General features: G+C 37.3%; 1 protein-coding gene across 1 annotated transcript in view; it reads right to left on the bottom strand.

Annotated features, from left to right (window-relative positions):
• Positions 1-5,700: 5,700 nt before the first annotated feature.
• Positions 5,701-13,594, bottom strand: part of LOC121876475 (protein unc-13 homolog A-like) — a 28,981-nt gene continuing 21,087 nt past the window's right edge. The window contains exon 5 of the mRNA XM_042381576.1: positions 5,701-5,843. Within this exon, the coding sequence (XP_042237510.1) occupies positions 5,733-5,843 (111 nt within the window). The 3' untranslated portion in view covers positions 5,701-5,732. The remainder of the gene's footprint in view (positions 5,844-13,594) is intronic.

Genomic DNA, 13,594 nt, shown 5'->3' with positions numbered 1-13,594 from the left:
GCTTTAATTAATATATATTTCAATTAAGAACTGATGGAGGGGAGGCAACAAGCAAGATCAATAGCGTAACTTAACTCACTAAGCTATTGAAATAAAATTATCCAAGCCAAATCTATTATATACTTTCACTGTACAATTGCAAAAAAATAAATAAATAAATAAATATAATAATAATAATAATAATAATAATAATAATAATAATCATAATAATAATAATTCATTCTATTGTGTTTATGATAAAAAAATATATATAATAATAATCGATAATAATGATGATTATGATGATAATAATAATAATAATATTTATCATAAGGTACCAAAGCTGTTGGGAGTTAGAAAAGAAGGGGAGGAAGCTGAGGTATAAATTTTTACCTACCTTACCTTTGACTCAAAAACCGACTATTTAATTTTGCAGGTCAGGTCAGGTCAGGTTATGTTAGGTTTTTTAGGGTTAGGTAGAAGTTAAGGTTTGGGCTTATTAGGGTTAGGTTAGGTTAGGGTTTTGGTGGTTTTGTTGAAGGGTTAGGTTAGGTTATTTTCGTCCACCGAGCCTGGTGTCAGGAGCCACCTCATCACCAGCTCCCTACAAGGATCATCACTATATTGTTGCTAACAGCCTCATTCTCTAGTTAACATATCATTATCGCTCACTACACTGCTGTAAGACCCATGCTAACGAATGAGGTGATTGCGTGGTGATTGGGTGGTGATAAGTAGTGATTTTTACGGGTTGGTTGACTGGTGAACGTGGGGTGAGTGTGTGTGGTGATTGTAGGGTGCTTGGGTGGTGATTGATTGCGTGGTGATTGAGTGGTGATTGTGTGGTGATTGATAGCGTGGTGATAAGTGATGATTCTTACGGGTTGGTTGACTGGTGAACGTGGGGTGAGTGTGTGGTGATTGATTGCGTGGTGATTGAGTGATGAGTGTGTGGTGATTGATTGCGTGGTGATTGAGTGATGAGTGTGGTGATTGATTGCGTGGTGATTGATTGCGTGATCATGGAGTGAACGTATGGTAACCCAGTAGTAAACATATAGTGAACATGTGATGACTGTGTGTTGTGATGCATGTATGGTGACAAATATAGTGAAGGAAAGATATAGTGACTGATGGTAGTAGGATAGTGAGGTGATGGTGAGATGTGGTGACACCATCACCACCACCACCATCGTATATAAACACACCTTTGACACCTATAACTAATTAAATATATATATAATTACTGCTTCAATTAGTATATAAATAATTATTCTTAGGCCATAATTAGTGAATCATAAGTAATCCCGTTTAGTTATGGTCATTAGCCCTGATTAATTATCCTGATGTAATTAGTATGTCAGGTAATTAATTTCATTGTCTATTTAATTTACGTAGATATATTAGTTATTTTATATTGTTTATCTGTATGACGTAGGCCTCTGTATAACGAAAGCTTTTATAACGAAGTTTCTTATATAACAAAACCTCTGCGTAACGAAGCCTCTGCATAACGAAATGTCTGTATAACGAAGCCTCATATAACGAAGCCTTTATAACACAACCTGTATAACAAAGCCAGATATATAACGTAAAACTATACCGTATTTCGTTATATATTTCGTTTATGTCACAAATTACGAAATAGATTGAAATATATCCATTCCGGGTGAATAAATAATAATTTGAATATATTTTGAAATATATTTTTATTCCGCTGAAAATACGTCAAATTTCAGATTAAAACACCGAGTTCTATTTCCTGTTAAATTATGTTCGAAATCGGATTAAAATACGGATTGTTATTCCACCAAAATATGTTCAAAATCGGATAAAAATATGTATTGTAATTCCACCAAAATATGTTCAAAATCGGATAAAAATATGTATTGTTATTCCGATTATTACATGTTCGAAATCTGACTCAAATACGTATTGTTACTCAGATTAAAATCGGTTCTAAATCTGAATGAAACACCGCGGAGGCTTCCATTTTGCTTACGGGTTTGGAAGGTTATGAGTGAACAGTGCCACTTAGTAATTGGCACTCCTTATACAGTGCCTAGTGCCTTATGGTGCCTGGGTGGAGAGTGGGGGGGGAGGGGAGGAAGAGGTCTTTTGGCAATACTTATTATCTTCAAGATCAATACAGAGGAGGGAAGGAAGGAGGGAGGCAGGGAGGGAAGGAGAGAGATAGGGAAGGAGAGGAGGGGGAGGAGGGAGGGAGGAAAGAGAAGAACGCGGAGGAGTTCTGCAATAGGTCGGTTGGCTTGTGCATGGCAGCTCCTGTCGAGAGTTACTACCACCTCTATCATCCATGAATCTATCTAGCCTTCTTTAAAACTTTCCAGAGTTCCGCACTTACTACAAAGTTACAGCTTGTTCCATCTGTCCACCACCCTATTTGTGAACCAGTTTCTTATCTCCTCCTAAACCTAAACTTATCCAACTTGAATCCGTTGTTCGAGTCCTATCCTGCTCGGATATTATAAGAACTTTATCTATATCCCTTTATTGATTCCTTTCACCCACTTAAATACTTCTATCATATCTCCCGCACTCTTCGTCTTTCTAGGAATGCAAGTTAAGTTTCTTTAACCTATCCTGATATGGAAGGCTTCTAAGTCCCGGAATCATTTTTGTCATTCTTCGCTGCACCGACTCTAGTGAATTGATATCCATTCTATAATAGGGGCACCAGAACTGAACCGCATAATCGAGGTGCGGCCTGACTAGCGCAAGATATAGTTGCAAGACCTCCTATTACTTACACTTCTAGATAAAAACCCAATACTCTGTTTGCCTTATTTCGAACATTAACGCACTGTTTTCTAGGCCGTAGGTCCGCTACAAGTACCCCTAGGTCTCTTTCACAAGTCGTCTTCTCTAGGTTGATGTTGTTAAGGCTGTATACATTGACAGTATTTGTTCTTCCAATATTAAGTACGCTGTGTGGAAAAAGGGTATAAGTACCATAACACCCCCCCACACACCTGTTCAGCACCTGTGACGGCAGGTGACAACATACTGCTGTAGTGTGACGGGGGTGTGACGGTCTGTGACGAGAATCTATTTATGTTACTAACGCGTGACGGCAATTTGATGTAACAGGCAGACCGTGTAACAGGCAAATGGTGTGGCAGACAGATGGTGTGACAGACAGATGGTGTGACAGACAGATGGTGTGAGACAGATGGTGTGACAGACAGATGGTGTGACAGATAGATGGTATGACAGATAGATGGTGTGACAGACATATGGTGTGACAGATAGATGGTGTGACGCTACTGTCGGATGAAAGATCAGGGAAGTGTCACAAAAGATGGCAGTGTCAATAATCATGAGAAAGTGTCAATACAAATAATGGTAATGTCAATAACTCACAAATGACGCAATGAATGACATGACACAATGAATGACGCAATGACAATGAATGACGCAATGACGCAATGACAAAAAAATGGAATGAAAACTTTGAAAATGAGATAAATTCATATATACAAGATCAAAAAAATAATAATAATAGTTATAATCATCATAGCGGATATTCATAATTAATAATAATTAGAAGTAAAAATTGTAACTTGTGTACTTACTGGCACCTAGCCGAGGTAAAGTAGATTAAAATACAGAAAGATAAGGAAGAAAGATAGTCAGAAAATGAGCAATTAGCAAGCCCCCTCCCCCCCACCCCCCCAACCTTTACTTAACTATCACAACTACCCTTCAACATTTCCATCCCTTTCCCTTTACGTGTTACGGTTGTTACGGCCGCTAGATACCGTAACAGGACGTAACTCGTTGTCTGTTTCCCCTTTGTAGTCACCACTCTTAGTCACATTGCCCCTTTGTTACTTGTTTCTCTGGTCATATAAAGGGGGGGGGGGTGAAGTTTAAGCCTTTGTTAGATTTAAAGGGTGGAGTAATGGGTACCTAAGGGGTGTCAAGCACTGCCTCTTCACACTAAGGGGAGATGTAATGCTTAAGGGGAAAAATTCTACCATTTTGACTCATTAAGGGGAAAGGGGTAGGTTGAGATTGATATGACCCCTTTACTACACTAAGGGGAGATGACATACCCTTTAATACACTAAAGGGGAGGTGGTATACCCTTTAATACACTAAGGGGAGGTCCTAGATCTATACAAAAGCATTAACATATCACCCCTTAGATAATGTGACCAACTAAGGGGTAAATCTACGTTCATTAAATGGGTGAAGAGAGTAACCCATTATATCAGTCTCTAGTTAAGGGGGAAATACAAAAACCATTAGGAGTTACTTATATACAAACCTATTGATTCCACTAATGGGAAAATAGGATCAAAGGAATTAACACTAATGGGGAAGAGGATTATCCCTTAGTTACATCCAAGGGAAAGGGGGTAATGATTCGCACCCCAATTTCATTGAGATTCGAACCACTACGGATGAAACCCCCACCCGAATCCTTTCCACCCTTTAACCTCGTCCCTAATGGTCCAAAAAACGCCCCAAAAGCTAAATAGGATAAAATATCAAAGCTAAGAGGAGCTGATATATGGCAAAGCTAAAAGCCAGAAAGCCAGCCAATCAGATACCACTTGAACCTGAATCAAGGGCCAATCAGGTTTTTAAGATTGAGTGTGAGTAACGCAGAAGGCAGAACGTGAGTGCTAGAGGGAGTGACTATTAAGGGGAGTGAGTTCCCTCTCTGAGTTCCTGGAAGCTATATAAGGAGTCTAATTTATCACACTACAGGGAAACAGATAAATATTACAGGTGAGAGACAAATGAGAATATAGTGTGTCTGACCAATCTCTTCAGGTCGAGAGTGAGAAATATTTTGAGATAATTAAAGAATTGTAGATATTAAGAGAAATTTGAATATCTCTTAGGTATACATAAGAGACATTAGGACATTTGTGAGATAATAAAAGTTAAGTGAGAGAGAATTTGAGAGATTTTTTTTGAGATATTTAAAGAGATGAAACTACTGATAGGTTTTCAGAGATTTACACTCCTAATTGTGAGACACTGAGCTAATTATTCTATTCCACCTTATAATTAAGAGATAATGACATCTGGGGGGGGTTAATTAGGCAGTCTTATTAGCCTAATGACCTTGTTAATTACATAAGTTACACGGCATTATATTACTCACAATGGGAGAAAATTTACTTATGCATTAATTAGCTCTCTCAAAATGGAGCGTTTATGAGTAATATGCTCAAAAAATACATCTCAGTAAAGTATTAGGAGAGGTTTACAGCTATGAGTTTACTATTTATGAGAGCTATTACTCATAAAGGATGACACATAGGTAAATTTACCCTCTTGTGAGTCTTAGCATTGTCTCAGTATTTTATGAGACATGATTTAAAAGAGAGAGTGTTTCTGTGAGTTTGTGAGTCTAAGAATGCTTGTAAGTTCTCATAAGTGCTTGTGAGTACTCATAAGTGACTTGTAGTGTGCTTAAGGGTGCAAAATAAGTGTTTGTGGCACCACTTACACTGATAGTAAAAATAAGTGCCAGTCTGTGTGTGAGAGAGAGAGAGAGAGAGAGAGAGAGAGAGAGAGATGCTGTGAGTGGCCTTGTAAGAGAATTAGAGAGAGAGAGAGAGAGAGAGAGAGAGAGATGCTGTGAGTGGTCTTGGAAGAGAATTAGAGAGAGAGAGAGAGAGAGAGAGAGAGAGAGAGAGAGAGAGAGAGAGAGAGAGAGAGAGAGAGATTTCCTATGAGTGGCCTTGTGAGTGTCTGTGACAGAGGAGATATTATGAGTGACAGAGGGGGTAGGGAGGGTTACTCACCAGCTCCTCGTCGTTGAGTGACGCCCTGGGAACTGCTGACGTCAACCCGGCATTTCTCTTCGTAGCTGCCATCGTCTGTAGCAGCATCGAGCGAGGGGAGAGGAAGGGAGAGAAGCAAAATAGAATTAGTTACATCGTATTGGTATATGGAAGAGGGGAGATGGGAAGGGGGAGCAGGAGGAGGGGAAGGAAAAGGAGTAATCACGAAGGAAGGGGGAGGAGAGAGAGAGAGAGAGAGAGAGAGAGAGAGAGAGAGAGAGAGAGAGAGAGAGAGAGAGAGAGAGAGAGAGATGGGATGGGTGATTAAAAGTCATGGGAATATCAATAATGGTCGATAAATGGGAGAAAAAAATAATGGGAGTTATAATACAGTCATGATGGTAATGGAAAAATAATGGTTATGGTAGTAAGAATAATGGTAGATAATGGTAGATGAAGGGGGGTAAAAAAATGGTAGTGATCAGATAGTAATGGTAATAATGGGGGAAATATTATCAATGGTAATACAGCCATAATGGTAATGGGAAATAATGGTAGCCAGAATAATGACATAATGGGAAAATAGTGACAATGGTAGCCAGAATAATGACATAATAGAGAAATAATGGTAATAATGACATAATGGGAAAATAATGACAATGGTAGCCAGAATAATGACAGATAATGGAGAAATAATGGTAATAATGACATAATGGGAAAATAATGACAATGGTAGCCAGAATAATGACAGAAATGGAGAAATAATGACAATGGTACTAATAATAATGATAAAGGGAACTAATGGTTATCCAAGTAATAATATAATGGTACATAAGGGGGGAAAAATTTCTAATGGTAGTTATATTAATGGTAGTGACGCAGGTGACACAACGAAGAGGAAGAAATGAAAGAAAACGGGTGATGATGGAGGGGGAAACTAGCGTAAACACGAGAGAGAGAGAGAGAGAGAGAGAGAGAGAGAGAGAGATATGGATAAGACAAAAAAAATCTGAAAGCAAAATGAAAGTAAGAAGAAAAATGAAAGATGAAAGAAAGAAAGAAAGGAAAAACCCCCAAACACTTTCTCTTCGCAGTCTTCTGGCACACGAGGATAAAAAAAAACTTTCTTTCACACGCAAAATGAAGGAGAAAGTAAAGACAAAGAAAACAAAGACTATGACGTCACATAACCTAGACACTATGACGTCACACCGCCTAGATACTATGACGTCACACCACCAAGGCAGTAATTAGGGACAGGTAAGCCTTTTGTTTACCTGCGGGATCACGTAACATAAATGGCTTTCTTAGACAATGTTGATGTTTTCTTGAAGGAGGGAGAGAGAGAAGAAGGATAAACAGTGGAAGAGAGAAGTAGGGGAAGAGAGGAGAGATAAGAATAGCGAGAAAAAAGGTTAAGATAATAAGACAGACAGAGAGAGAGAGAGAGAGAGATATCCTAAGTTAAAAAAAAAAAATTATAGCCCCACTGTTGAAAATATAGCCTAGAAAATAGTCCCTACTACAGTGCCCAATGGAGGAATGCAAACTAGCCCTGACTGTAATATAGCCCACACACACACACACACACACACACACACACACACACACACACACACACACACACACACACACACACACACACACACACACACACACACACACACACACACACACCCATACCATTCTCGCTCTCCATTTGTCACGGGAAACCAGAGAGTCAATCTAATATATGCATAGTAACTCCTGGGGAAAAAATATGCAGTCCTCCCCATCCCTCCTCCTTCCTCCCCTTTCTTCCTCCTCCCCTTCTTCCCCCTTCCCCAAAAACAAACATCATCAGCTATGCATAGACCCGAAGCCTGAGGCAAAAAAGACCACAAAGCCTCAACCCTGGTGATTATTATTTTCCAATATGGCGATGATGTTTCCTATGAGAGAGAGAGAGAGAGAGAGAGAGAGGAGAGAGAGGGAGAGAGAGGAGAGGAGAGAGAGAGAGAGAGAGAGAGAGAGAGAGAGAGAGAGAGAGGAGAGAGAGAGAGAGAGATATCTTTAATCACGACCCATAACCATGCCTAAATATCCCCTTTAACATACAAACAAACATCATTCTCCAACACAAACACCAAAAATAAATAAAAAAAACACAAATAAACACCGATGTTTACCTCCTAGAACACAAAAAAAAACACCTGATTGAAACACGTCAAGATTCTTCGCTACCAGATGACCGATAACTGCACTTGCTTTCCCTCGTTCCTAAGGACCTCACTAGCTTGATTCCTAACCTAACCCAACCTAACCTAACCTAGCCTAACCCAACCCAACCCAACCTAACCTAACCTAACCCAACCTAACCCAACCTAACCTAACCTAACCCAACCTAACCCAACCTAACCTAACCTAACCTAACCTAACCTAACCTAACCTAACCTAACCTAATCTAACCTAACCCAGTGACCTTAAACCCAACTTTTTATCAATATTCTCACCTTGACCTTTGACCTACTGACCCCATAACTCACTATCTCCAAGACGTTGTGACAGACAGACAGACAGATAGATAGATAGATAGATAGATGCCACCGGTGTCGTTGTCAGGCTAAATAATAATAATAATAATACAAAAAATATATAATAAATGGTTAAGGAAGGATTGAATAAGTATGGATAGAGGTGGATAGATGGATTGACAAACGTGAAGTGGCTGTTATGACTTACCTGGATAGTTTGGTTAGCATCGGTTCATTGATTATGATATTTAGCGGTGATTGGTGGATAGGAAGGAGACTCGAATGGTGATTGGTGGATAGTAAAGAGGAAATGACCGGTGATTGGTGGATAAGATTCTGAAAAACACGATGATTGGTGAAGAGGAAAGAGATATGAACGGTGATTGGTAGAGAGAAAGAAAATACGAACGATGATTGGTAGAGAGAAAGAAAATACGAACGATGATTGGTAAATAAAATAATGAAAAATATGGTGATTAAAGGTGGAGAGAGAGAGAGAGAGAGAGAGAGAGAGAGAGAGAGAGAGAGAGAGAGAGAGAGAGAGAGAGAGATTTTACATGAAGAAAAAATATGGAAAAAAAAAAAAAAAATCACCAAAAACTGATACATTATAACAAATTAAATTATTATATAAGATAATTCAACCTATAGAAGAGATGATATATATATAGAGGAACAATATAGCAGTATATACATAGGCATAGTGTACAGTGAGACAGGTGATAGCACAGAATTGAGGTGGCAGCGAGACATTTTTATTCACTTTAAATAATTTTGGCCCCTTAGAGGTCAACAGAGGTCAATAAAGGTCACATCCTGAAAGAAAGGTTATTGAGGAAGGCATAACCAACCTCATGGCGTAATAATAATAACGAGAAAAAAAAAATCATGCATCATTCGCGGTTAACTCACAACTACTATGGGTTAATGCCCCAGTCATGCGTCAGGCACGGTTAATGCCCTGTTGAGTTTAACCCATGCGCCATGCACCACCAACACAGGACACTACAGTAGCTATAGCCTATGGGGGTGATGGAGAGTCGATCACTCACTAACAGATGCGATCGATCACTTGTTTTGAGCGGAATGAGGGAGTGATGTGAGGTGAGAACACAACACGGGGGTGAGGGGGGAGAGGGGGGAGGGGGGAGTATTTTGCCAGGAGGAACGCTGAAAGAAAGGGGGAAGTGGGAAGGGGGGGATGGGGGAGGAGGGAATGAGATACCTAATCGGAGTTTAAGCGACCTGTTTCTATACAGAGAATTGACCGCCGCTTGAAATTCAGGGGAGACTTGAAGAAAAAAATCGACCTAACCTCATATTACCAAGTAATCTATAATCACCTTAAATAATTAATCGATAAATAAGGATAATAAACAATAACGAACATACAGATAATAGGGAAATACAAGAATTGCGAAAGAATTTAGGAAATTTAAATAATGATAAAAATCTAAAAAAAAAATCGATTTTCTTTCTGGGGGGAAACTGAAATATTTTGAGGTCTACTAATAAGTGTGAGAAGACATGCCGTTAAGTGCTCATGTGAACTTAAGTGCACTGACATGTGAAATAAAGTGTGATGCTGTTAACACAAACTGTACACGACTTACTGGGTTACTGAATTGAGTGAGACTATTTAATGATTACATACGATTAACGGCACTAATTATTACCCGATCATACATACGATATTACTGAACACAGGTAACTAATTAATCGGACGAAACAACCAACACCTAAGCTAAGTGTTCTCAGCTGAAGCTACGTCGTAATTTTAACTGAAACTACATTCGTTTCAGCTTCAGTACAGCTAAAAGCTATCGACAGTTACGTTTATGAGTGGTGGTGACAGAGATATAGACAACCTCGCTACATTAACACTGGACAGGTGTAGGTCAGGATAGGTCAACCTCTGACGTCATATCAAGTGTCATTTGAGGTCAATGGAAGGTTAAAATCGACATTCTTGATATAGAAAGGTTGAATAAAGAAAAAAATGCAATATATATACACTGAAAAAGTCTAATATATCGAAATTTAATTATTTACAAAAAACTAAATCTAATCAAAGGAAGAATAATTTACAGATTACTTAAAAAAATCACTAAAAATCGATATTTAAAGAAGAGAACGAATTAAATGCTTTAGGCCAAGAAATTCAGTGTCGAATTGTCTCCAAACCAATTTTTTTTTTAATTTATTATAAAAATCGATGAAAATTCTCTAAATAAAACCAATGTGACTTAAGTTTCCTCAATAGCAAGATGACTCCATCTTATATACAATGAAAACAACAAAAATATATGAAAAAGCATAAAAAAAAATCACCAAAAAATAAAATTCCTAAGATTCTATATTATATAAAAGCCGCAATATTTACAATGCAATATGAAAAAGCATAACAGACAAAACCGCAAACAACTATTTTATTTATAGTTTTACACTAAATCCGTCATATCCACAACGTAAACAAAATAAGAAAATGCTTAAAAACAAATTACAAAATAAAACAAATCTTATCATCTTCTTAAAAATAACACCGTGACGTCACATCCACAAAGTCGAAAAAAAAAACCAAAAAAAGCATCGGACAAAAGATCGCTTAAGGAACGTTTATATTCAACACCATCGTAAAAAAAAAGGGAAATAAATCACCAAGTCAGAACGAACCTGAATAAAAAAACAATAAAAACCAAGACCTTTTTAAAACCACGAGTCAAAGGTAATTATTGACCAGGCAAAGAAGAGGGGCAGAGGTCTTAGGGAGATATAAAGAACAACAAAGAAACAAATAAACAAGACCACAGACAAATGCCAACATGACACAGAACTAAACAGACAGACACAGACATACAACCTTGGGTTAATAGGAGCTGGTCTCGTAAGGTCTAATATCTGGTGTATTTGGGATTAATTTTGACCCCTAGTGATATATTTTTAGCGTGTTCTTGCCTAGCCTGGAGGAGATAGATAGATAGATAGATAGATAGATAGATAGATAGATAGATAGATAGATAGATAGATAGATAGATAGATAGATAGATAGATAGATAGATAGATAGATAGATAGATAGATAGATAGATAGATAGATTTACAGAAAAAATCAGAGAACATTCAAAGGAACTAGAGAGAAATGGAGAATAATTCATGAAAGAAAGAAAGAAAGAAAGAAAGTAAGTAAGAAAGAAAGAAAGTAGAAGCCAGGGAAAATGATATAGTTACCCAATAAAAAAGAAAAAACCCGAAAGAAAACGGAACAAGGTTGAGATGCCAGGGGTAACTTGGCCAATTAACCCAAAATAATCTCACAGAAAACGGGAGGAGGTACTAAAGATGGGTAACACTTTAGTTAAATGAGTCAAAATAAAGCCTCACAGAAAACGGAACTTGATACAGATATTAGGAAGTAATTCACCCAAACGAACCAAAAATAATCGTAAAGAAAATGGAGGGCGGTAGTTATTTCAGGAGATACTTAGCTAAAACGTTTAGAGCCAATAAACTGCACAGAAAGTGGAGGGCGGCAGTTATTGAAGGAATTAACTATGCAAACTTCCTGAGCTAATATAATGCATAGAAAACGGAGGAATGTAAAGTCCTTAGCTTATAGAATGGAAGGAAAACGGAGGGATATACTAATTGAAGGGGTAACTTAACCAAAACGTCCAGAGTCAATATAATGCATAGAAAACGGAGGTATGTAACGTCCTTAGCTAATAAAATGCAAAGAAAAGAGAGGAATATCATAATTGAAGGGGGTTAACTTAGCTAAATGACTATAAATGCCTCCCAGTGCTGTGATAATTTCCCCCTTAGACACAGCTGATGTTGGCGAATTAGTAAAAACTACACTGGGAAATTATATATATCAAGTAATTTAAAAAGGCAATAATTAGCCTATAATTCATGAAGTAACTGCCAGCTAGAATAGGCTCATCTACCTATAATTGTTGTAGTTAGCTGGGAATGGTTCTCTGCAGGGCTCTTATAGTTAATGGTATAATATCGTGTTTTTTCTATAATTTCATTTTAGATTATATTAATTTTGCAGTTTTTTTTCTATGATAATATTTTTTGATGCTATTTATAATATGTTTATTTCATCTTATAAATTAAAACCTGTTCAAGATACGCAATATTAATTAAAACAATATACAAGTACCCCATAAAAGAAAATGACTTCATAGAAAACGGGGACGATAGAGGATACAGGGGTAACTTTAATAAATTTACTGTGACGTGAATAATAATGATGGTTGCAGATTCACACTTGAACACATGTAACTTAATCCACAGTGTGTCTATAGTGGGTAAATATGGCGTTGAATTCGTAACGAACCTAGAGTAAACAAATACATTATTTTATCGTAAGTCTAATGAAAATCAATTTACGATTATTTTGGGGTAATTTGGCGTGGCTAAATATGGATGACGAATAGGTAACAAACTGAATAGGAAAGGATAGTTAATAGAAGATTTGTAAAAAAAAACACACTAGCTTAAGTTCCCCCTCGATTAAACCTCAACAGAAAACGGAGCTGAATCATCAATAGAAAACGTAACTTACCCAAACAAAAGATATAACTAAACCCTTTAAATAAAATAAAATGCAATACAAAAATAGGAAAAAAATTCCCCACCTTAAAAAAAAAGGCGAAACTAAACATTAAAAACTAAGTTCACTCTAAAAAAAAAATAAATAAAAGAAAACGGGTCTGCATTATAGAAAACCCCCAAGCGATTCAGGGAAAACTAAACCAATTTTACACACTTAGGACGGAACCAGCACCCTATTTGACACCAGGCTCTCAGTTCCTTGCCTTGTTCTCATACTTACAATAAACTGGACACAGGAAGATGAATTGAAGGAGAATGAGGAGGAATGATGAACGTGAATACCAAACAAACACACGGACGATGGAGATATTGTCGGTACACACGATCATGGTGAGAGAGGAGCACATAAGATCTAGTTCATCATCAAATTAATATTATTGTTAATTATCTTCTTTGCTGTGTGTGTGTGTGTGTGTGGTGTGTGTGTGTGTGGTGTGTGTGTGTGTGTGTTTACTTTTATTAATAAGGGTTGGGCGGGTTAGGAAAGGGTGATGGAAGATTAATTATATGGACGAAATTGAGTTGTATTCCCACAATGTCCAAAATTATGGATTATTTCACTACAATAATAATAATAATAATAATAATAATAATAATAATAATAATAATAATAATAATAACAGCCATCATTATCATTGTCATTATAATTTTCATTTCTCCAATAACATCAACTAAATTATCTCACTATTTAAAGTAATTACTCTATTCTTTTA

This window comes from Homarus americanus, unplaced genomic scaffold, assembly GCF_018991925.1.
Source record: "Homarus americanus isolate GMGI-L3 unplaced genomic scaffold, GMGI_Hamer_2.0 scaffold38613, whole genome shotgun sequence".
Taxonomy (NCBI): Eukaryota; Metazoa; Arthropoda; class Malacostraca; order Decapoda; family Nephropidae; genus Homarus; species Homarus americanus.
This window is presented reverse-complemented; position numbering and strand designations above follow the sequence as displayed.